The following is a 27,503-nucleotide window of genomic DNA, read 5'->3' as shown; positions in this document are numbered from 1 at the left end:
AACATGCATATCTTCTACATTTAAAAGATTTATTTATGAAAACTTGCCCTTACCCCAGCCCTACCCATCTAGAAATGATTAAGACCAGATAATTCAGACATCTCCACAAGAGATACTTCTGGTGCATACACTATCCTAATTTGCAATGAAGATAAAAGCACAAAAACTCAATATATTGGCTCAACACACAAAATACTATCAATAAGAATTGCCTAACATAAAAAAGGTACCTCCAAGTTCTCTGTCAAACATATATCAGATCAATGGCCAGAAAACTATCAATAAAAATTTCTGAACATAAAAAAATAATAATAATAATCTCCAAGCTCTCTGTCAACCATTTAATCAATGAAATAGCACATCCTTAGTCAAATACTTCGTCGAGCATCCACACTCAATGACTAAGTAGGACGAAACCAACATCATCACCAAACCCTAGCATAAAAACACACTCAAACTACAGAGGCACATGAAACCAGAGAAGCACTAAGCTGTGTTGCAACAGAGATCTTTCCTTCAATCTTCCATACATCTGCTCGGCAACCCTGTGGAAACCAATAAAGACGATGAATGTGAGGAAACCATCCATTCCAGCTCCCGCTGTTGCAGCAGATGGGTTGCTTGCAAAAGCTTATGTACTTCTGAGTTTAAATGATGTTCCAACATATCAACCTAGCTATTTTATCTCATTCTAACTTCATTTTAATAATATGTGCCAATTAATTTTTAAATATTTTCTCCAACATTTTACCAAAGCTGTTTGAAGAAAATGATAAGCAGTTTTTCCATTCTAAACTTTTGTTTATAAAATATTCACTTATATGATTAACCCTCTGGCTGATCAACTCGCGATTTCCACGGGCAACTCAAATGTAACAAAATTTGCTCATTCCGCGGGTATATGTTTTTCTTCCTTTATTGAGGAGTGCATCCCGTTTAACCATTGAAATAAATTATATACAGTATTAGGTGTTTAGTTTACGTTTTGGTCAACAGATATCATTAGTTGTCCACTAAATTGCGGCATTTGAAGGCACGTGGTATTAGCTCTCAAACTTCAATTTTGCCCCTTTTTTCTTACAGAAATGGCTGCTAGAAAACGTTCAGCGATTATCTTGATTATTTAATTAAATTATTGATTAGGTTAATAATTAGATTTACTGAATTTGGTGCAAAGACTGTGAAGTTTGAATTCTATCATACTAAACTGCATTTTTAAGGTATTTTTCCCTCAGTGCTTTATATTTTCTTAAATTTTACTTTTTATATTATGTAATAAATAGAAATTAACTGTAATTCGACTGAAATTTATTTTAAAAAAGTTTTTTTTTTTTTTTTTTGTGATAACATCTGAAATTGGTTTTTCTGGCAACTTAGTTTCTCATGATAAAAATCTATATAAAAAATATTTTCTAGAAAGAAAAAGTGCATTTTTCAATTCTCCTATATATATATATATAGATTTAAAATATGCAAAAAAAAAAAAAAAAAAAAAAAAACGCAATTTTGGAAGCGATTTCGATCCACAAATTGAGCAGTCAGAGGGTTAAAAATACCTCATCTGGTATTATATGTGCATTCTAAAACAGAAAGGAATTGCTACACTTTTTTTCTTTGCTATGGCTTAATCAAAGGGAATATCAATCTGTTATCATAAGTACTTTTGAGTAAATAATGTATTGCACATTGATATTAAAATATTTGCAACGGTGATTCTGCAAACATTTTCCTAACAGTAGCACTTTTCATGTGCTCACAGCTAAATTTTTTCCTACGGCAGAATCCAGAAATGCTGCATCAAAAAGCTGTTTTGAATTATGGGAAACTTAAATCACAACGCTGAATTCAATTAAAAATCAAACAAAACAGCATTTGGCTTTTATAACATCCATTTCATTGGCTTTCATGAAGAAAACTGATGCATATAGTTTATAGTCATTTCTTCCATCATGTGCAACTGAAAAGTCTCTGTTGTATAATGCAATGTGCGCAATTTACAGAAATTTTCAATGCTTTAATGAAAGCATGTCAAACTCACTATTTCAAGTGACCAAATACTCATCATGTACAATAATGCTTTGGGCTGTAGTTGAAAAGCAAGTACTGGTAGCAATAGGATGGTCAATAATGATTTTTCCTTTTTCCAGCTTTTCAATAAACCTAATGATTCTACAAAGGGGCTAGGGCCTTTTTCAACATCAGTTGAAAGAGTATTTCTTTTAAAGAGATCATTTTAAGGGTCCATTTTAGCATTTATGGTTGTATATAATAATGTATTTAAAAATGGTTGAAATACATAAAATCCTGCTTAATACTACATTTTTTTTAAACATAGAAGGAACATAAAAAATCCGAGGAGATGGATACCTATTGTTTCTTTTTCGACACCTATCATCTTTTCCCCAACAACCAGCTTTCTGAAGACATGCTGCTTGCACTAGTGATTTTCAGAACAGAGCTCAAATAAATGTCTGTTAACCTAGATCTTGCGGGAACTTCTTCCTTTTCAAAAATGAGAAAAGTTTCTCACACCAAACCCAAACAAAGAAATCACGTACTATGCAGATTTGCAGTTTCCAGTGGATATCAGAGGCAAGTATTTGTATAATGCAATGATTCAATGATTTTCTCATTTTGATTCAGAGCTGAGTCATAATAAATTTCTGCTAATTTCATCTTTAAATAAATGAATTTTTCTTTTCTTCTCACTATGCATTTGGGTTGTAATTGAAAAGTAGGTACTGCTAGCAATTGGAAGGTCAAGAATGATTTTTCCAGCTCCACAATAAACCTAATGATTCTACATTTGGGCTGGTGCTTTTTCAATATCAGTTGAAAATTTCTTTTAAAGAGATCATTTCAGCATTCATGTTTGTATATACCCATCACTATTCAGAGGAATTCTAATTTTTACTCATATATTTTGTTAATCTTCTCAGGTGAATCAAAGGCTACAAAAAAGGACTCAAGGTCCACATGCAACCTATAGGTTGCAAACCTGACACACTTGGGCTTATTGCATGAAAATTCTGTAAAATATCAGTCATTAAATTTCTGATAATTTTAACTTTAAATTTCTGATTCTGATAATTATATATCTTGATAATTTTAGCCACTTTTTTGAGGTGGCATAATTCACAAACATAAAATACTTACACTTTAACCACAACTTACACGATGCATGTGTTATGTTTTCTCCCATAATCTAAATGAACACAAAAAACAACCTGCAGAGTAAACAAGCCCTTCACTGAAAAGGATCCTTCTTATATTCATATGCTACGGCTGGTACGGATACGCAGATCAACAATTGGCTACTGATCAAAACCAGCAAGACTTTTAACTTAACACGTGACAGATGATGTCACAAGCATTTCACCAATCATCAGCTGAATAAGATGGTTCCTTCTTATACTCCCTTTCTGTTAAAATCCAGTTTCTACATATATCTGTAACTCACAATTTTTAAACTAAGGATGAAAAATGTAGAAATTACAGAGAATCCATAATAGTTCAGTCTATTCAGATAAAGTACAGGAATTAATTTACAAAATACTATAAGTTCTTTCATGCAAAATGTACATTTATTTATTTACCTATATATGTATTAGAAGCAATATAGTTTTGTGTGATACACAATATTTTTTCATAAGTATTTTGATGCATTTTTACAAAATGCATAAAAATATTTTATGAAAATAAATTTTAAAAATGAGTTTTTCACCTTCTAAAAACAAATGCCCTACAAATTATCATGTCTCTCAATATTATTCCTATGCTGACATTTTCTTTGTATATAAATATATTTTAAAAAGTATACAACACTGCAGTATCTTTAATTTGAATTAAGTAATTCCTAAAGTATGATTGTTAGTTACTTATGTGCAATCAAATCAAATTCAGTGTAAAAATTATAAAAGAAATACATAAGCAAAACTTAGCAAGACAGGACCCATAAGCCACAAAATACTCTAATGCACGTAATATATGATTCCAAAATATAGAGATTATCAGAATTATACTGTAAGGCACTTGATGTGCAAGAAATATTTGTCACAAACCCGTACACAAGCAATTCAATGAAAAAATGCACAACTCTCAACACAGTGTTAATTTATAATAGAATAATTTCATAGTAAGTTTCTCTCTCTATCATTTGAAACTGTCTTTTGAATAACTCATTTTAAATATATGATTTTTTTAAATCTTAAACATTTTTAATGATAAACTCCTCTTGGAGATTTTAATTGTACCCTGAATTGTCGAAATGTAAATTAACCTACCCCTAAATCTTCATAAATTTTTCAGGCTTAATAGTTACTGATGTTAAATTCAAATGCTATCATTTGAAGTAACAAAAGGAAATTTTCAGCTGCAGCTTCTGAACCTTTATGACAGCATGTATGAGAGATGCTAAAAGGATAATTACTCAACACCTCACTGCCCATACCAAGTATCAAGACCATATTAGCAAGCAATTAAGACGATTCAACATCTAATTGCCCGTCAAAAAACTGCCTGTACAAGTGGAAACCATTATGTCATGCTAATGCTTGATCTCTGCAAGATATATGCATTTTTTTAAAAGTCTATGCTGCAGTTTTATCATCTCCTTAATGAAAAATTATATTGTTTCACATTGCTAAGTATTTAAACCCATAATAGAAACATCAGACAGATGGTATGAATAAAAAACAGAAGAAAATTTTTTAGAAGGAAGAAGGATCACATTTATTACAGCCACACAATCCATTACTATTGCTGATAAAGGTTAGCATCAGACAACTACATCCAAGAAGAATGTTGTATGGTCAATAAAGCTGCCACTGAGTAGAATGATTATCTTCAGAGTTGTCTGCAGGTGAAATACAGGAAGAAAAGAAATCAGCAACCATCCTTAATCCCTTGAGGACCAGCACGCAGAGAACGAAGCACAGTCACTGGACCGGACCCCTTCGAAATGGAACATCACCACCGGCCCATGCATTTTCAGCAATTAAAGTTAATTTTACAAAAAACATTTCCACATAAAATCAGCATTTTAATATAATGACTTCAATTTTTGAAGTCACGTTCTTAATCTGGATTAACATAAAGAATATCACGTTAATAGAAATAAATGAAACATTCAAAATACTAAAATTATAACTATACAAATTAAAGCAATCAGCATACACATAAAAACAAAATTACAAACATAAAATGAAAAAGAAAATTAATCAATAATTATCTATAGGTAATTAAATTTCAATTTAAAAATTCTGCTGTGTGTGCAATAAAGCAAAACGAGGATCGACACATCAAACAATGATGGCTTTTTTCACTGAGCATATGCCAAACAACTAAGATGCGTCATGCATCGGGAAAGCTGATGTCTTTTCCCTTCCGTAATAATACTGTAATGTTACTTTTTAATTAATCAAGAAAGCTTATGTTAAGTTTTAAAATAAATGGTATGAGTTTTTTTATCAAGGAAGTTAGGCAACGTTACACCCACTAGTCAGCTAGATACATTTTCCCACGTTCTGCTAATAAAAAAAGAAAACAGTGAGCTGGATGCACCTCCCCACATTCTAATAATGAAAAACGCAAGGAATAAAAATGAAAACAAAAAGACGCCAGTGTCTCTTTAGTTTAAAGAGCTGCTATTCCCAGTTCATTTACACCAATAAATCTATCCAAACCAGAAGCACAGAACAGAAACTGATACTCATACATGAAGGTCAAAAGCCACATGACTTAAACGATGTGAAAAAACATTACCATTTAGCACCATCTGCTGATATTTAAAAATTCAAATAAATTGTTCCATTTCCAAATTATGCATACGCGATACCGACATGAAAAGATTGATTAGAGCTCTTTGTATATTAGTGAGGCTGGTAATAGAGGTATCGTTGTGTCGCACCTATGCAACATTGGTCTTAAACGGTTAATACTCATTTTGATGCATATACTACTTTAGTGCCATTCTAAATTCCCTATATCAGATAATATGCAAGCACAAAAATACATTTCAAAGCCTACGTAGATGCACACTATGCCTATAATTATATAACTAAACCAAACTGTACAAATATGAAACGTCAAACTAACACAAGCGATGCCAAAATAACTTTACAAAAAATGAAAATAAAATTACAAAATAACTACTTTAAAAAGAAGCAATAACATAGATTGAAATTAGAATCACTCACTAAAACATGGGAAAATCTGATAGTTTAGTAAGCTATTACGAAGTTCTAATTCACCAGAAGATTTTTGATTTTGGAAGACAGTAAATTACAAGCATGGTTCAGAGCACAACCAAAATATTGCAAACAGAACTTTTTAACAAGTTTTAGATTTCTCTGTCCTTCAAAATAAACAGCATGGCTTTCCTAGCTTTCAATAATCTTTAATTCAGCTACCTTCATAAAATTTAATATACAACGCAGATATTTATTTATTTGCTCACAACTTGAAAACATTGCAGCAATACATTACTACCGGTTTAAAGAAATCAAAGATATGTCATGAAAGTTTAAAACACTAACATTTAGTTTCCAACATAAAAAATTCATAGACAAATAACTGAATAATGACATCATTACCACTTCTGCATACTAATGACAATGAAGATGACAAGCAAATGCTCCAAAAGGCGGTTAATCAGACATCATATTTATTACATGTAAACAATTTTTGGTTTTACCACTCACAGATTAAACAAATTAAATTTTAATGTGCTGCTGGAATTAAGGCAAAGATATTAAAACTCTTTATAGCTAATGCATATAATTAATACATTTTGAAATCATATATTTTGAAAAAGGCTGAACTTTTATAGTTAAAAAAATGTAACAAATTATTTAAAAAATGCTGCATGTAGATCTCTCATCTGCTGAACAGTTAACAAAGCCTCTGCTATCTCAAATGGCATCACCACTGTACATAAAATTCAGAACTTTGAATTTATTCTGTATTAATTCTACAATAGACAAATTTATAACATGTAGGCTAAAAGTATACACATAGGAATATATGCACTCAAAAGCTTTTACAGCAATATAAGTCTGAACCAAGCGAAAGACTGAAAAATAATTAAAACCATTTAGGATTAGATTTTGAATGTTAAACACTGCCTTTAACTAATAGATTTCTTAGTATGCAATTACCTAAGCCACTGTCATTAAATGATGGATTTGTCAACCATGCTCGAGCTTGTTCAATTCTTCCACGTAAGGTGTGTGCCGGTTGTTGAGTACTGCTTCTCTCTACATTAGATATTCCTTGGCTAACTAATCTTATAAGTTCTCGTAGTTTCTGACTAATACCTCTTGACAATGCCTCTGCTTGCGGAGTAGTGCCCTGAAAAAAAGGCCCAAAAGATTTGTAATAAGAGTTTTTTTTTTTTTTTAATAGCATAAAGAAATCAACAACACATTTATCAAAATGCAATGTATTCTCAATTACCCAGGCTAATGCTCTCTCAAATACTCAGGATGTACGGTCATAGATAATTGAAAACATGGATAATCCAAACTATAAATTTTCATGCTTATTGTGCTTATCTCTAAAAAATTAGTAATTTTACTTTGTTTTTGAGAACGTTTAAATATTTATCAAATTTCATTGAATATTTTTCAACAGCTGTTTCATCACTGTATTCAAATCACCTCTAGTCGTCTCAGACTAACATAATTCACACTATCTTATTTGGTAGTAATTTCAGTATCACTCTGTGCCTCTTCTGTTCTTACACATTAGAAATGATACCCACATCACTCAAGCACTGAAAGGCCCAGCTCATATGAATTATACATTTAACCATTCCTTAATGTGTAATGATTCCTCGATGTACTCTGGTTAAACCCTGTCAACATAGCTGAATCTTAACTCTTCATGTGTTAAGAGTTCCATGCTCTTATATTTAGAAACAAACACTTGCTGCACTGTCACAATCTCTTTCGAAGTCTTCCAACTTCTTTTTTAAAATCATATTATAAACAGTTTGCAAGAAAAATTATAATTCTTCACTGAGCTTTATTGCTGATGCACCATGCAAAAATTTGTTAATTAGCATAAGTTTTCGCTTTAAAGCAATTTTCTGGTGCTTAGTACATGTAGTGTGTTCTTTATTCATTTTTTAATTCTGAAATTTTATATAAATTATTAAAAAATTACAAAAATATACACAAAAATATGTACAAAACAATCCCAGTGATCAACCGAAATGATGCCTTCGACTGTGCACATGCAGAATAAATTGTATGAGGTAACTGATGAAACTAAACCTAAGGATGCAATTTTGTGATTTATAGAGCATGTTCAGACTTGTGCATGCTCCCTTTTATTACACACTATCATACATTGTATTGAGTGTATACGCTTGGTAACTGTCATGCATGGATAATCCGCACTCGCTAATTAAGAGTACACTGTACAATTAATATACATTTGATGCACATCACAATACTGAAGAGTATAAAATATTGCACTAAATCTAATATATTAATTATTTTTATATAAATTACCATATTTCTCCGATTCCAAGATGCACTTCCCCATATAATTTTTTAAAAATTAGCTGGGTTTAAAATTGCATTTTTTTTTTATCATATCATGGTTTGCCATAACATGGCTTATTCTTATGCATTTTGATTACTTGACATATACCACAACACCACAGCTATTGCTGCCAACCTCAAGATGTGAAAAATAGGAAGTTTTTCCTTATTGTTCTACACAGAAATGTGCTTTCGAAAGGACTTGATTTTGCAGGCAAATCATTGGGATTCCATCTTAAGTGTTACATTTGGTGCCTTCTTTACAAGCAGGAACTGCAGGCACTTTATAGATGCTCCCAGATGAAAAATAATCAGATGTTAAAGCTTTAGAGTTGTGGTTTGATGGAAAATTTCTCAATTATTACCCACTGCAGGTTTAGAATCCGAAAATGTTCACCAACATCTTTAAGAACTTATGACAAGTGTAAAACAATTTATTCATTTAACATTTTCCAATAGTGGAGAAATTAATGATACACTAAATCCACAATATTTTGTTAATGCTATTAAGGATTCCTGATACACAAAAAGCACTTCAAATAGTGGACAACAAAGATTTTAAGACCACTGTTGGTTAAGACAACAATAAACAAAATAAAGACTGTCATTAAATGCCAACAGAATCATCAGCGTGTAAGAGGTATCCACACTGCAGAAAGCGATGACAGGGCTCACAAAATGACTGGGTGTTAGAGAACCATCAAAGTATGGGAACAGATTAACCACTTAACTGATTTGCTAGCATGCTATATGTGCATCACTTCCAGGACACAGTTGATTTGCTTACACAGTATGAGCTCAGAAGAGTTCATGTTTATATAATTATTATTTATGTAGCCATATGGTTATGAAAAACATGTTAATTTTTAGAAATCTCCTCATAAGAGTTACTCTAAATTACTTAAATTTAATAGTTCAGGGTACGTGAAATGAAATTAACCTCTCTTGAAGCCAAACTTTATATAAAACTAATAAAAAAAGTGAAATTTTTTTGGACCACACTGGTTACAATAAAGTAACAGTTAAGTGGTTAAAGAACAGGAACTGATATACTGAAAGACATTGCGTGTGAAGGACTGAGGAGTATAAACCATAACAAAGAGCTGAAATTAATGAGGAAAGAAAATTCCTCTATCAGTTTCCATAGACATCTTCACTTCACAGAGGAAATTAGAGACTGTGTGGGGAAGGAGAAACATGCAGGTTTCCTCACCACCACATAGCTAATGTTCCTATTTTACCCCAAGATGTCTTGAACCAATGTCTTGAAGAGTCAGATACCTCAGTTTTTTTCATTAGCCAAGATTGCACTGAACATGCAGCAGCAAATAACAGTTGCCCAGAATTATCATGAGCACATGAAACTGAAAATGCAATATCAATAGAGCATTGTTCCTGTTGATAGTGAGAAAGTTCAGAAAATAACTACTTACAAGTGGAAACATTCAGAGAAGAAAAACCGTAAACAATTCCTAGCAATACTGCTCTAGTAATGTCAGTAAGAACTGAAGCATTTGAAATAGTAAGCAGTTTCAGGAAATAAAATGAATCCGATTAGTACATTGTTGCATATTTTTCTTCAGTTTGAAAACGTGAACTTCAGTTTGAACAATTCTGGCACTAAGTTTCCTGATTTTCGTCTCGTAAGAGCTATTACATAGGAATTTTCTTATGAATCTGGATACCATTTATCTTTAAGTATCATTTGAAGAAAGAACAGTTTAAATTAAACTCTGTTAATAATTACAAAATGTATTAATTATGCAGTTTCTTATCAGAGGCATAAATTCCAATACTTTCAATTTATACAATATCTAACTTTAACCTTAAATTTATATCATTATTTTGCTGACACGATGCTTTTTGTTTTCTTGAATAACTGGAATTATTTTTCAGGGACTGTTTGAATAAACTGTTAACATAATTTGTTCATATAGTTACATTAGCAAAGTTTACCTTCATGCAGGTATCTCTATTCTAATGATAATACTATTTGCTTTACAACTGATTCATATAATTTGCTGGATACATACTTCATAATTTATGCTTTAAAATAAAGATTATTCTAATTGCATTTTATTGTTAAGTTGTCCCATGTGATATCATAGTTAGCAACAATTGATAATACGTCCCAAAACTGAACTGGACTCCCATTCAATACTTGATTGCTCATGCAGTCTTTTTCTTGTCCTTTCAAAATTCACCACTCTATAGCACTCTTCTCGTGAAACAGTTAATTGAAAGATTCAGACATAACAAAAGCCTACTATGGAAGTACTTGGCCCAATGAAAAAGGTTTTTTTGCTCCCTTTTGTTTTCAATTACAGTAAACTCTCGCTACAACGATACCCGATACAACAATAACTCCCTCTACTACAATAATGTTTTGTGGTCCCGGTGATTTTGCATATAAACTAATGTTAATCTCCCCTCAATATTGCTATATTCTCTAGAACAATAAACCTCTGTAAAACGATTTTTTCAATCTAAATTTCAGTATTATTTTCTCCCTTTATAATAATATTTTGATTTTCAAATGCTTTTTTTTTTCGTTTTCTTTTGTTATTTTTTCCGTCTATTAAGACTCATTGTGGATATTCAACTTATCCCTGAATAAATAGCTATTGTTCAGATTTCAAAACAGATGAAGACCACCCTTTTGGGAATTGGAGTGGGTGAGGGGGGGGTGAAGTGTAAATGTATGCCTAGTCTCATTTCCCAGTAAGCTTTGGAATTCTGATAAGGTTTAAGGAGATCTAGACCTGCCTGGTCACCTTGTCACAGAACAAGTGCCCTTTGTTAGAGGAACAGGGGGAGATGGAGGTGGGGTGTTGTTAAGTGACGTACTGAAAAGTGAGTTCAAAGGTTGTTTTATAGTCTTTACCGATTTTGAGTTCTACGCGAAACATTTGGTTTAAACTTTTCTTTCTTTCACACGATATTGTTCCCTAAGATGGCAGGGCGAAAGCAACATCTTTTTGAGATAAACTGAACGTTATCAATGATATTGATGAGGGAATGAAGCAGATTGATGCGGCTAAGAAACATGGATTATCACAATCTACAGTTGCAACGTTCCTAAAGAAGAGAAAGCAAATCGAAGATGCTGTAACTTCAAATGAAATTAACCCAGAGCGAAAACGACTGAAAGTTGCGACAAATGAAAACATTCATGCTGCTGTTTTAAAATGGTTTCAAGGGATGAGAGCAACAAATGTCCCAATAAATGGACCTTTATTATGTGCAAAAGCACGGAAATTTGCAGCAATGCTAGGGAACGAAACTTTCAAAGCTAGCAATGGTTGGTTAATGCGTTTTCGAGATCGTCATGGAATAACTTTCCAAGAAGTTCACGGAGAGAAAAAGTCAGCCCCGATAAACGACGCAAATGAATGGCGGCAAAACAAGATGAAAGAAATCTTAGAAAAGTATGCTCCAGAAGACATTTATAATGCAGATGAAGCTGGGCTGTTTTTCCAACTCCTACCCGATCGAACATTGGCATTCAAGGGTGAAAAGTGTTATGGAGGGAAGAAATCAAAGCAGAGACTGAATGTTCTTCTGTGTACAAATAGCACAGGAACGCATCGAATACAACCTCTCGTCATTGGTAAATCATTGAAGCCAAGGTGCTTTAAGAATGTGAAAAGTCTTCCCGTGGAGTATAAAGCAAATAAGAAGGCTTGGATGACGTCTAAATTTTTTTCCGAATGGTTACAGAAGTTAGACAATGAAATGAAGAAGAGAAAGAAAAAAATCGTTTTGTTGATAGATAACTGCGGTGCTCACACGTCATTTCCAAAGCTACAAAATATCGAAATCGCTTTTTTCCCTGCCAATTGCACTTCAATTTTACGGCCTCTTGATATGGGCATAATTAAGTGCTTCAAAGGATATTACAGAAAGCAGTTGGTGGACTCCATATTTGTAAACTTTGAAAATAAAGTAGAAGACCCTTTCAAAGCTGTAAATGTCAAGGAAGCGTGTGACAATATTGCTGGAAGTTGGTGGGAAGTAACAAAAAAAACCCTTCGGAATTGCTGGAAAAAGGCTGGTCTTTGTGTTATGGAAGATAAGAAATCTGATAATGATGAAAATTCCATAGACAATGATCTCTCAGATGATCAAGAATGTGTTTTGCACATCAAAAAATCCGTATCCCAACTTGAGGAAACAAGCAGTAAAAAGTTTGGAATTAATATAGAAGACTATTTAACAGCAGATGATGATCTTATGGTTTTCGCAAGAGTTACTGATGAAGATATTCTCTCTGAAATTACTGATGAGATAGGAAACAGTGATGAAGATGATGATGATATTGATGATGATGATAATACAGGTCCATCGCAGTCCTTATTGTCATCCCAGGAAGCTCTTCAATCTGTGAATTCTCTACGGACATTTTTCTCAAGCCTTCGGTCGACAAATGAAGAACATTTCTGTGCACTAGACTCAATGCATACAGTATTGGTGAACTTAACAGTTAAAAAAATGAATAAAGAAACAAAAATATTGGATTATTTTCAATAAAAAGTGTTTTCAGGTATGTAAATATTTCTGTGCTTATTTTCTGAATTTATCTTATTTATTTATTTTTTTTAGTATTTAAACCACTATTATTAGTATTTTACAAATTAATTTCTTCTAAATATAGACTTAAAAGTAGTATGTTATGCACCTTAAACTAATAATAATAAAAAAAAACTCTTATTAAATGCTCAAAATATGTGGGCCCTCGATATAACAATATGCCTCTCTACAACAATATATTTATTTGGTCCCTAAAATATTGTTGTAACGAGGTTTCACTCTAGTTTGTTGCTAACTTGCATACTTTTCAGCTCAGATATATAACAGGATTAAACTCTTTCACACTTTATGTGTTTGGTACAGTCAAAAGTCGTTAACTCGGACTCGTCGGGACTTCGGCGATTCCGGATTATTGATTTTTCCAGATTATGGATCATCAGTTTAAATCTGGTAAGATGGCATGCAGAAATTACAAAATTAAAAATATGAAACCGTAATTTATGAAATAAAGAACAATTATGATGTAAAGGGTATTAAAATTTACAAAAAGAAAAAGCTTAATATTTATTTGTTTACTTTATTAAACATTTCTTTCAATGTAAGTTGCTTCGTTTCATGTGATAATACTTTCTCTTTAATTCTATTAAACAGACATAATTTCTTGTTTAGTTACAAAGTTCCGCTGTTCAAGTCCTATAATTGCTGTGTTGAGAATACTGACTAATTTGTCAATCGAAATGTTTTCGTTTTCAATAACTTCTGGGTCATATTCTTCACTATCGGAAGCGAATTATAATGACGAGGAGCTTGATTTAAATCATATCAAAGATGGAGTACATTGAGATGAAATACTACACTTAGTAAGGAATTATAAGCCAAATAAAATAAAAACATCTGGCCTGAAGATAAGGATAGTGCTGACAGATCAACTTCCAATCCGCGGCGTGAAATTGATAAACAGATTTCGGATTTCGAAACATACTTTCGCTTTGTAGATACAAATTACATATTAGTAAATATATATCGGAAATTCTATTTGACATAATTGAAAGTTCAAGCTTACTTTTATGAAATTGCTCTAACAGTCTGCAAAAAATAATAAGCTGGATCCAATTCGAAGATTAAGGAACAACGCAATCTGCAACATTAACTGAATTGGTTAATTTTAGCTTAGCTTTTACCGTCCATTACACATTAAGCGCGCATGTAACATTTTCGCAGCAGTAAAGTTCTTACGCGCGCTCGTAAACGCCTGTGCGCATGCGTGAACGTGACGCATGCGCAGAAAGCTTGTAGCTTTGAGGTCCAGATTATAGATTATTCCAGATTATGGGTGTCCGAATTAGCGACTTTTGACTGTATTTGTCTAAAGAAAGTTCAAAGTTTTTTCAACAGAAAATAAATTTTATGCTATTTAATTTTAAAATGTATACTAATTTCAGTTTTAAAAGCCTGAACAGATGAAAAGCCAATGTGGTGAATCAATTTTATTAAAAACATCCAACATAACACGAAAAATATTTTTCACCTCTGTTACAGTCTGCAAGATGAAGTAGGTTCATTACAATTTGTTTATGATTCTGTGGATTTTGAACAAAATGAATGAATTTTACATACAAAACCATTCTTGACATTCATTTAACTTCACCTAAGTATTACATTTTGAAGAAGAAAAAAAAAATTAAAAATTTAAATAAATCAAAAAATTAAAACCATTAAAAATTACCAAATATTTTACAACTAAGAACTAAACAGCTTTATTTCCCACTTCCCTACATTAAAAGGTACACGCAAGTTAAATGCAAAATAAATTAGCATTAAATTATGTAACTAAGTCACCTTTCAAAGTTAACATGCTAATATATGTTTTATTTCCACAACAATGCAAGATAACTGTAAAGTTGGAAATCTTTTAATCTAAGTAACTGTTATATATATATTTACTTTTCCTTCTTGCCTTAGTTCACAAAGGGCATTTGTCATAGCAGTAATATCACCACACATTTTCTGAATAGCACTGTTATCAGGAGGAAGGCATCTATCGGCAACACGTTCAGCATATTCAAGTATCAAACGGAGAGCCTTTTCACCAACACCTCCAACTACGGTAGTTGGATCTTCCAACCAATCATGTGCAGCTTCTAATTTTCCATCCATAGCATTCTAAAAGTATACAGCAAAAATCAGTGGACTAAAAGATAGTACAATGTTAAAATCAATATAATTAAAAGAAGGAAATAACAACTGAGATTAAAATAAATAAATATGAGAAGTCAAGATTGTACATATATAAATGTAGACAGAATAAAATAACACAGCAAGCAGCATAAAAGAAACACAGTGAACAAGCATTAATAAACCAGCTTCAAACATACTTTTTCTTAAAATTCAAATTATTAAAATACAGGTATTTATTCTACATGCAGTTACAAATTGGTTAGGAAGGGAATTATTAAATATAATTATTTACAATAAATAAATAAAAGATGCAAACATGGATCAAATTCAGCTATGTGAACTTTAACATGTCTTCGCAATGCTTCATCACTTCACACTTTCTCGTCCAATCATCAGCTAATTCCTGCAATTTTCGGTATTAAGTATTATAAAATTTTACTTATTTATATTAAAATAAAACTTCCTTTTTATTGATAATATCTGCTTCAACAGCATAAAGTACAAAAAAAAGGCTGTAATGACCCATATACTACTGTAAGAGTTGATGTTACAAATATTTTAAGCTACAAATCAGAAACACTACAATAACTGAACTGGGTATAATCCAAGTACTTTTAATAATTTACTTCCAGTTATTATCTATTTTTCCTTTTGTAAACTGAGGTTCATATTACAGGTAACATACTTGGAGCTTTTGTCCAAGAAATACAGCTACAACTTGCAAAGATAGAAATTGATGTTAGAAATAAGCTTACTTCGGAAAATAGCAATAATGCCTATTTTCTTCAATAATCAGTTGATGATAAAGAGAGTTCTGGTGACAGTGAAAGACAAAATTTGGGGAATTTCTTCTCAAAACTAAAAATTATTGGGAGTTTATATCCTCAACAGCAATACAAACTTCAAAACATATTTTATCCTTTCATAATAGTTCTACTAAAAGTGAAACTCTGAAGTATGCCTTCAAATATTTTTTTACATAAAGTATCATGAAAGAAATACTCAAATCTACCAATAAAAAGCTAAAAACTACTCAATATAAGGATACAAATCCAGAAGAAATTCAGTAGAAAGAATTATTCCAATTAAATATTTGGGGAAAACTACTACTTGCTCAGTGCAGTTGAGAAGTGTTTATCTGAATTTGTCAGTTGCTGTAAAGGAAAACTATGAAATTCCTCTATACATACTATTCTAGAAAAATTAGTCATTAGTCCTCACAGAAAAATTCATACTGTAGTATCACTTTACACTTTTTCACAATCTTAGTATTTTAATATATGGACACATACCTTAATTATTGTCTGCATAAAATAAACATATCATTTCATTAATTTCTATAAGAATGTTCAACAAACCTGTGCTTTCTTCATAACTGTTAAGTTATCAGCATCCCATTCATCTTCATCATAACTTGTCAGTTGCAATACACGGATAATTTCATTAATTTCATCAGTCATTCTTTGGGCAAGATAATTTCTGTTTTCTGCTGCTTCCTCTAAACCTTTTCCACCTAAGTTTAAATTTTCAGCATGAATGAGAAGATTAACAAATGTAAAATTCACTTTTCCATGAGAATAACACTGCTGACACATTGCCAAAACCATAAATCTCCAAAATATCTGTTTAAAAGTTTGCATATGCACTTGTTTTCTGTGAAAAATCAAGGCATGACTTCACACAATTATTTGCATAAAGTTATCTAGCAGAATATGAACTACGAAGCACACAGCATAAAAAAATAATATTTAGAATGTGCATGAGCAAAAATGAGAAAAACACAGATTTTTTATTTTGGCAACATGCAGATAAATTTGCTAACAATATTGAATAATTTTTCATATACAATACAAAGTCCAAGAGCTGGATGTCCAATATCCGGACCTCAAAGCTACAAAAAACTTTTTTTTTAAGCCCAAAGGTAGTTAGCCCAGATGGGCTATTAATTTTGTTTTGGCATTTTGTGTTAAAAACTTTAAATGTCAGTTCATTTTTCAAATCGTAGCCACCAAATATTATCACCTTATTTAAAGAAATTAAATAATGAAGAATCTGCATAAATGTATGTATGTTTCTCGCATTATGATAAAGCAACAGTACCTAGAGCCGTCAAATTTTGAATAATGTAATCTTCCACCAAATATGGGCATCTGAAAACTAATTTGGAATTTGAAATTTGTTTTATTATCGATTTCATATATTTTGTACCACTTGCAACAAATTTGTGATTAACAAACTCAGCGATTTCAAAGCGAGCAATGACAAAACTGCACGGGGGGGGGGAGCAATTTTATCCATCTCAAACTGAAACATTCTAGACAGAAACACTGTCAACTTTACACCTATTAGTATTTTATATGCCTGATGCCGACCTGGCAAATCATTATTTATTATACTTTGCTTTCTCACCACATGTTTATCAACACATGACAACTTGAGTAATGACTCATGCAGACATGCCTAAACATTTTTTTTAGTATTAGAAATTGAAAAACAAAGAGTATGGTAACCTCTTATGCTGACATTACACTTTGTGATGATTACAGATTTAACAAAAATCTCTTTCTGTGTACTAATAACGAATTTTGTTAATGAATCTCATAGGCCAAAAGATTACATATAGTGCTATTTGAATTAAGAACAACTGATATGTTATTCACGTAAACCCAGAACCGGCGTCACAGCTCATATGGCCACACCAGGCGGTAGAATTTAGGAAAGACAAAATTTTCGGAATTTTGAGAACAACCGAGCGGCAAAATTAATTTTATCATATAGAGAAAGCTCTGGGATCCAAAGTTTAAGAGTGGCAAAAATTTAGAACTTAGGGGGGCACTTTGTACCAGAATTTAGGACCTGCAGAGATTGCATCAGGCGGTAAGATACCACCAGACATCAATAAGCCTTAAGTATACATGGAAGTTCATTTATTCAAGACACATAACCTTAAGCATATGCAAAAAATAAGACGTAAGTATAATAAATAACTAAATTAATACAATTAGGTCTTCATTGTCTCAGTATGCAATAGAAGTGAGACAAAATTTATCAGAACAACTTGTCTTTTCTCACCAATCTCATGACACATAGCCAATAATGAATAGTGGACACTATTAAGCTAGGCTAAAATTCTACTTTACTGATTCTAAGGAATATCACTTAATATAGCAGGTTGCACTCTTCCTTAATCTTCTAATTTGATCCAGCTTATTATTTTTTGCAGACTGTTATTATTACAGCAATTTTATGAAAATTCAAGATTGAACTTTCGATTATGTTGAAAAGAGTTTTTAATTCTGGAGCTGCAAAAGGATCTGCAAAGTGAAAGCATGTTTTGATGTCCATTAAACAAAAATGGGAATTGCTGCAAATGGATATAGGTGTATTCATCTCAAAATTATGCTGACTTTGGCATTGGAAAGTCAACTGTAAATGACATAACAGAAAAAGGAACTTTATGAATTTTTTGTAGATTTTAACACACCCCACTCACAATGAATAAAAGAAAAATTATTCGTTATGCTAAAAGTGACAATCATGACAAAGTGATAGTTGAATGGTCAGAGAGAGACAGACACAGTGAGTGCATTCCATTGATGGTGCAATGCTAATAATGGCTCAAGCCAAAATATTTTTATGAAGAAATAAACTTAAAAACTCAGTTCACAATATTTGACAAGTTGTTAGCCGAATTTAAAAATCACCATGGTATAAGACAATTAAAAATTTCAGGTGAAAAAGCTTCAACTTATACTGAAATTGATGAACTATTTGCAGATGAATTCACTAAACTCATTACTAGTGGAAAATTATCTCCAGAACTAATTTACAATGCTGATGAAACTGGTCTTTACTGGCAATATGTACCGTGAAATACCTTACCAACCTCTACAGAAAAGGCTCCAACTGATGTCAGAGATTCCAAAGCGAGACTAACAATTTTAGCATGAGCAATGCTTCAAGAATGCACAAGTGCAAGCTTTTCATAATCGGAAAAAAAACTTAACCTCGAGCATTTAAAAGAGTAACAATTTTTCGTTACATATCATGCAAATAAAACAGCTTAGATGACAGAAGCGTTAATGAATGATTGGTTTGAAAATCATTTTATATCCGAGGCTCGGCAAGATTTGAATTCGGTTGGTTTACATAATGACACAAAAATTGTCCTGATTGTAGACAACTGGATATTGGAATAGAGCGAGTGCTGAAATGCAAATATAAAGTGGTAGCATTTTGAAATCCATGTTAAATTTCTTGTACAATGGCAAGAGTATTCAAGAATGTTTGAAATATTTTAACATAAAATCTGCTGAGTGGAGCATCGTAAGATCGTGGAAGAATGTGTATCCAGATAATTTAAAAAAATGCTTGGCATAATTTATAGCCAGCTAACATACCATATTTCATGGTCAGGATGATGAAGATAATAGCTGTGAATTTGAAAGTTTTCGGATATCTCAAACCAAAATTTTCCAATTAATGGATTTTGTAAAGAAATGTGAAGAAGCGGTATTAAATGAAGGTAATATACCAGAGGTTTTTCATTGTGATGACAATGCTCCAATCATTAGCCAATTAACGGATGGCAAAATCTGTAGTATGGTTCTAGATCCAGAAAATGCTATTACCGATAGTGAAGAAAGTGACAGAGAGGTTATTGAAAACGAAAAAATTTCGATTGACAAACTAGTCAGAATTCTCAACACAGCAATTACAGGACTTGAACAGTGGAACTTCGTAATTGAACAATAAATTATGTCTGTTTATAGAACTATAGACAAACTAATAGCATAAAAATCGAAGAAACATAACTTACATTGAAATAAATGTTTAATAAAGTAAACAAATAAATATTAAGCTCTTTTTTTGTATATTTTAATACCTTTTAGAACATAAATATTCATTATTTCATAAATCATGATTTCATATTTTTAATTTTATAATTTCTGCATGCCATCTTACTAGATTTAAATTGAGGATCTAACATCTGGGAATCGAAGTCCCGACGAGTCTGGATCTCGGGTACTGTATTTCAGCACAATAATTTTCACACATTGCTCTTTCCTTGTAGTTAATTCAGTAAATTTCTCAAGAGAATTCAAATTATATACAGTTAAACCCTGAAATTATTAAAAAAACAAAGAATATGCTGGGCTGCACAGATAATCTTTGTTTATATTTGTTGTTCTGATTAAAAATTTTATAGCAAAATGAGTAGTTTGTATTAGATATAAAGCAAATATATAGTCACCAAATGAAGATAGCTGAGGAGAAACAATGTTGATACTAATGAAACAGTTTTATTAAATGAAATATTTGGAGCTATTTACATTTTCCAAGGACTAACATATTTTAACTCTATTAACCTAACTAGCAATCTGATAAAGGATTTGTTTTTTTAACTGTCATAGCAGCACCCATTTGAAACAAAAATAGTAAAAAGGTTACTTTTGTTTGTTCAAATTTTAAAAGCTTTTTCAGTAGATGTAAATGTAAATCATTATTTTTAAATATTACTGGTGGGTGAAACTATTAATATTTAAATATTTTTAGAATTTTTAAAACATTTATACTCCTACAAATACTTTTATCAGGGTTGCCACTAAAACAGGAGAATGAAATTCCCTGACTTTTCCAAGTTTTCCAGGTATGTTTCGAGAAAATTCCAGTCTATCCACATAATGTACGTTGGCTGTGCTAAGAGGTAAATTAATTATGGTATTACTTGTACTGTGTAGCAAATTCACTTAATTAATCAATAAATCCCAGAGGACATTTATTCTTAATTATTCTTGGTACACTTTGTTTGATAAGTTTGTTTACTTTTCCACTTAAGAAACTTAATAAAATTTAAGATATATATACATTGGATAACAACTGTACGTTTTATTTAATTATTACTCATTATCATCACCAGTTCAACACGAGGCTAATCCGGTTCTTATAAATCACAACGCAATGCTAAAAGTTAGGTTAGATTTTAGGTAAATTTAATTTGTGTGAGGTGTCTTCTTAAAAGGCACCTTAATACTTGAAAACACAAATATAATTATAATAGGAGTTGTTTTCTCCACTGAAGATTGAGATTAGAATCTGCCCAATCTGGAATAAAATAAGGCTTTTTTGCAGACATTCTGCAGCTAAAAGAAAGAAAGAAATCTATTTAATATTTTTTTATTAAATTACGGTATTTTATATTTATTTCGCAGCATACATAAGGAAAAAATATGTGCATTAAGTTTTGTGATGTCATCATACTGCTAGAATTAATTTCAGGATTATGCCAGAGAAAATTTCCTGAAATTTGGAAATATTATTTACTAATGATAAATAAATTTAGAGGGAAGAAGCAACATTAAATTATATGAATAACATAAAAATAATGATAATTACTTAAAAATTGAATTAGAATAATCAACAATATTTTAGCGAATATAGTTATATTACACGGTTAGCCTAGATGACTGGTTACTATTTTTTCATTTTACTGCAAAATGACAAGGTATTTATTAGAAAAGGAAAAAAAAAGATTTTGCGGTAAAATCCTAGTATACGGTACGGCCTTCGCACGATTTTGAAAAATGTCGCCAAGAACAAAATGACCTGTTTACTGCTCATCATCATGTCGCCAAATCCCGCTGTACCATACATGGAGATTATTCTAACCAAAGAACGTCTATGTAAAAAGCGGAGGGAAATTTTGCCAAGGGATTTGGCGACGGAACCTGGCAGCCAGAATTTCCCTCTCCACGATGTGTACAGGAAATTGAGAAACACGTGTTAAGAAACGTTCTTTGACAAAAAAGAAAACTAAGAAAATCCGTTTTTAAATTATTGTGAAAAATCCAAGAAGAAACGTTTTATCAAAGAACGTTTTTTTCTTGGACTTTCCGCAATAATTTTTAAAATGCATCTTCGTACTTTTTTTTTCCCTCAAAATAACTAATCCATGAATTAATTTACTTGCGCCAAAAAATATTTTCTTTTCCTTTAGAGTTTAAAGAAATTTTAAACGATATTCATTTTATGAACTCTTGATAATGTGACCTTCGAACTTCGACACCGGTTTCGAGCTTTGGCGACAGATATATCGCGCATGCACAGCCGTTTCCCTTTATGATGGAACGGAGCCACGTCTGTTGCAGAGAGGTTTTCCTTCTTTACAATACATATTTTTTTATTCTAACCTTCATGGTACCGTATACTAGGATTAAACCCATTTTGTTTTATACGAGAACAGGTACTTTCTTTAGTTCATGCACTGCACATGCGATTCTCGAGGTTACTGGAAACCAAAAGTTGCGGAAAACTTGCTTTGCCTTTCTAAAAGATAATCAATTTGGAGCTGCGAAAATTGGCTCTATGCCAGCTGCCCGAATGACACTCACGTGATAAACAATTCACCAAAAAAGTTATCTCTTCCGACGTCGGCGCAAAACTCGCCTTTTTTGGCGGGATCGTTGTATGAAATTCTCCGACTTTTCCAGATTTTGACTAAAACACTTAATTCCCTGACTTTTCCCTGATTTTTTTGGTCAATTTCCGAATTCCCTGACTTTTTCCGGTTTTCCAGGTAGCGTGGCAACCCTGTTTTATTCAACGCAATGGGTAACTTCCCAGAATCTAGAATGCATTCATAAGGGCCATATTTCAACTTTGGTATCAATTTTGCATGTCCCATAACTTTGAAATTTAACATAGGATATAGTTTAATTACTACCAAGAGTTATATTTCATTATTCATTTGAACAGTAGCAAAAGCTATTCACCTAGAAATTGTTTCAGATTTACCAACTGATTTATTTAATGCTGCCTTGAAGAAGTTTGCAGTGCATTGAGGTGTACCCCAACACATTTTCAGTGATAATGCAGCTAGTTTTATTGGAGTGAAAAGGAAATTGCATGAAATTGAAATAGCTTTAAAAGAATTAAGTAAGTCATAAGAATTTAATGGTTTTTTTTTGGCTACTTTTTCTATTCAGAGGGCATACAATTCCTCCTGCCTTTCAGCACTTCCATGGTATACGAAAAAATGAAATTAAATGAATCTCTAAAGTTTCATTTCAGAAGAAGTACTTATATTTGAAGAGCTGATTACTTGCAGAAATAGCAACTATTCTAAATTTTATGCCTCTACATTTCATTACTTCAGATGTATCAAGTTGAGAGTTACTATATTTTTTTCTTATTTTCTTACAGGAAAAACAATTACAAGTGTTCCAAAAATGTGGCTCTATTAGCCCTCAGGTTCTTCATACCAGGTGGTCCATGCTACAGGAAATAAAGCACAGATTTTTGAAGAGATAGCACAATGAATCCTCAGTACATTGCAACCCAGATGAAAATGGACAAAGCATTGGGCAAATCTGGAGGTTGGTGATATTGTTATATTAAAAGATGACACTTCTTCAGCTACACGACTGTTGGGAAGATTAGTATAAGTATATCTAAGACAGTATAGACTTGTTCATGTTGCTAAAGTTTGGGCTGTTCAACCCTTACTTCAGTACCCAGTAAAACAAGCTCTAGCCTATGGGTCAAGAATCCAATTCTTGAGGATGGAAGTGATGGTGGAGTGCCGTCTGAGAGCTATGCCTGATGGTGGAGTGTTGCTTGGGAACTTTATTTCACTCTGCAGTGCATTCTAAGCTGTGAGAACAAACCTCTCTGGTGCTACAAATAGTCACAGTGTACTGCTGTACTCCGAAAAGCCCAGTAATAGCTTTAATCACCTTTTACTTTCTTTTATTTATGTTACATTATGTTATGTTAACTATATATTCTTTTTGTTTTTTAGTGTTTTGTTCAATGAATTATTTTTAGGTTCACCAACAAACACTTATTGTGTATTCCCTAAGATTAAAACCAATTTCTTGAAATTATACTATACAGCCTACTTTGCATACTCATTTTACAGAAGTTCCTCATCCAATAAGCTATAATAGATTGTAGTTAGCATGGTTCATCTACAGCATTTTATTTAGTTATCACATACAAAAAGACATTATATTATATTTCCATACTTCGATGCTTACATTGATACAGGCACAAGTTATCTTAAATAGTCCAGCCAAAACAAAATATAACTTGTTAAAGAAAAGTTGTAAATAGAAAAATATAAAATTTGACATTTTTAGGACTTACCCTGGCTTAAAATCTGAACAAAGATCTTCATGCTACATATTAAAATAGGAGCCAATGATTTTACAGATTCCAAACAACGAATTAATATGTCTCGGTGCGCTTGATGTATGAGTTCCTTTTCCCTTGCATCCACCTCTCGAGACACTTTAGTTAAACAAGGACTGAGATCCTTTAGAGAGAAATCATTAACACTGCTTAATAATCAAATACACTTACTGATTATCATACAAAAACAATAGCATAAAGATAATGACTTCTTTTACACGGAAATTTAAAATACTTTTAAGTGTTCTTTTTAATCAGGTGGCTTGGACATATTTTTAGATATGATAACTTGAACCCTATTAAAATGGTGACCTTAACCAAGTGGTACCAGGAAAAGAGAAAGACCTCGCACAAGATGCATAGACTGTGCCGAGGCAAATCTCAAGACTTAAGAAATCAATCATTGGCAGACCTTAGCGACTAATCAGATCCGTTGGAGGAAGCTTATTGAGATGGCCTTGTCCTGTGATAGGCTGTAGTGCCACTGAAGAAGAGGTGAATAAAATGAGATATCTCATTTATTGTTGACAACACTTAACTAAATATCAAATAAACCTTTCATTCTTTCAAACAAAAACCTTTTATCTGTTCAAAGCGGTGCAAATTTAATCACAGAAGATTTGTTTGGAAATACATATTCTTCCATTTCCCTTTTCATCACTGCTAATAATCAATATATTATTCCTAGTTAAAAACCTTTTTCATTGGCTTTAGATTCTGTAGTGTCCTGTTTGTGTTCAATTCATCAAAAGTACTTGTTTAGTATATATGTACCAGGGGTGGCCATAGGCATGGCTCGCAAAACATAGGTGGCTAAACTATAACTACTTAGTATCTAAAAGAGTGTAATTTATTTATTTCATTTCCTTTTACAATATTATAAGACTTCTTAAAACAGTGAAACAATTTTCACTGCTTTTAAAATGTCATACGGACTTATGGCTATATGGAAAATCTAGCTGAGGCCCAAATTCCAATATGCAGCTCTTACTGATATGACATTTGGCCACCCCTGATATATATATGCAGTATGTCTACAAAATTTTACTTTTAAATGCAATCAGCCAACCTGCCAAATGGTAACTGAAACTATTTATTATCATTTTAGCCAACACCTTAACTTACTTTCCCTATAATATTATCTACTTATGGAGAGAATTTTCTATGCAGTTAATCATTCATTTTGATACACTGAACTTCTGCAGTCATGGACTAAGTCCGAGATCCGGATGCCCAATGTGTGGAATGATCTAAAATTCGAACCTTATAGCCACCAACAAAAAAATTTTTAGGAATTTTTTTAATACTTTATACATGCACATTTGATTTTTTGGGGGGGGGGCATAAGAAAACGTGGAGAATCCAAAATCTTAATTTCACTTTGGTGTGTGTGTGTTGTGATAATGGCAAAGCCTCAAGGGCTATCTGCCTAAGGGGAGGTATGCCTTCGTGGAGGACTTTCTAAGGGAAACTGGCTCATATACACGTTACACATGGGGAAAACCACGAAAACGCCCATGCAGCCTGCCCGTTCATGGGATTCGAACCTCGGACCGAACTACCAGTGTTCAGCGACTTTACCGCTCGGCCGCTGGTGGGCCTAATTTCACTTTGGAATTAAATCAAATATCTCATTATTGAAAAAAATAATAATTTTAACATAAATTTGTGTGATCAATAATTTGGCTCTTGTTGTATCATAAATTATAATATGACGTTTAGCTTAAGAGCGCTTCTCCTAACACATTCGCCGTTTGCGTTTATCCACGCGGTGATGACGTATCTGTTTAAATTACATATGTACGTATATGTATACCATTCTTCTTACTTCTTCGCCTTTTTTCCGCTGTATGCAACTATGTTTAGGTTAATCTCTGTCATTAAAAATGTTCATTGATGTTACACTCTGTTTAGGCCCATTTATTTTCTTCAATGGTTATGGGTTATGGGCCCAGGAATGTTTCGACTATGCCTAAGTAGCAAGATAGCTTCATTAAAATGAACATTTTGAAGTTTTCGAGCATAGAACTCTTAAGCCTAATTCCGTGCAAGAACTGTTGCATCTAATCAACGATAAGAACTGATCAGCATTCAGTTAAGCCTATTTTTACATCGCCCAATCTTGTTTTTTGGCTGTGAGAAACAGTATTACATTATGTTGCATTAGACTACTATAGAAAAGCTTGGAAAAGATAATTTTGCCAGTTGGAAATTACAAATAGAAGCTGTATTGATCAAAAACAACCATTGGAATTATGTAACCGGTAAAGAGCTAAACCTGCTGAAGGAACGAAGACGAAAAGAAATGGCTCCAAGCTGATCAAAAAGCTCGCACAGTATAATTCTTGCTATTAATCCTAGTGAACTGTGTCATATAAAGCATTGTGCGACATCAAATGCTGTATGGAATAAACTCAAAGCCGTATATAAATCGAAAGGACCTGCGAAGAAGACTACCTTGTTAAGACAGCTTTTATTTCGAAAAATGGTGGAAAGCATATCGATGTCTGAACATTTGAATAATTTCTTCGAAATAGTTGATAAGCTTAAACAAATGGAAATTGACATAGCTGATGATTTATTATTGATTTTTCTGCTTTACAATATTCCAGAAAACTTTGAAAATTTTACATGCGCCATCAAATCAAGAGCTCAGTTACCTAGTCCCGAATCTTCGAAAATCAAAACGTTAGAAGAATGGGAAGCAAGAAAAGGGAAAACACGTCTCAAGATTCACAGAATGCATACTATACTGAAAATAAAAGACGAAATCAAGAACAGAAGAAAAATGAAAAATGGAAGGTAAATTCAAACAAAACTTTTCCTGCTGAAAGAAGTTTTCGAAACTTGAAGTGTAATTACTGTTCGAAAATTGGGCACAAGGCATCTGAATGCAGAAAGAAAATAGTTGATAGAAAATATACACAATCAAATAAGGGAAATCAAGGTTCTATGATGGCTTCTAATTATGAACAGCAGATTAGTTTAGCAGTAAACAATGCTTATCAGAAGACCTCCTCATGGTGCTTAAACAGTGGCTGTACATCTCACATG

At 32.3% G+C, this 27,503-nt stretch overlaps 1 protein-coding gene across 2 annotated transcripts in view; it reads right to left on the bottom strand.

The window, feature by feature from the left end:
• The window catches only part of Vinc (vinculin), a 148,834-nt gene that overhangs the window by 97,121 nt on the left and 24,210 nt on the right, over positions 1-27,503 (bottom strand). For both annotated transcript variants that reach the window (XM_085809507.1, XM_085809508.1), the window contains exons 5-8: positions 24,405-24,573; positions 16,616-16,770; positions 15,024-15,242; positions 7,158-7,350 (exon numbers count right to left, since the gene is read on the bottom strand). In XM_085809507.1, the coding sequence (XP_085665633.1) occupies positions 7,158-7,350; positions 15,024-15,242; positions 16,616-16,770; positions 24,405-24,573 (736 nt within the window). The remainder of the gene's footprint in view (positions 1-7,157; positions 7,351-15,023; positions 15,243-16,615; positions 16,771-24,404; positions 24,574-27,503) is intronic.

The sequence above is a fragment of the Stegodyphus dumicola genome, chromosome X2, assembly GCF_044657685.1.
Source record: "Stegodyphus dumicola isolate Sdum_Otavi_A_Nest chromosome X2, ASM4465768v1".
NCBI classification, from domain to species: domain Eukaryota; kingdom Metazoa; phylum Arthropoda; class Arachnida; order Araneae; family Eresidae; genus Stegodyphus; species Stegodyphus dumicola.
This window is presented reverse-complemented; position numbering and strand designations above follow the sequence as displayed.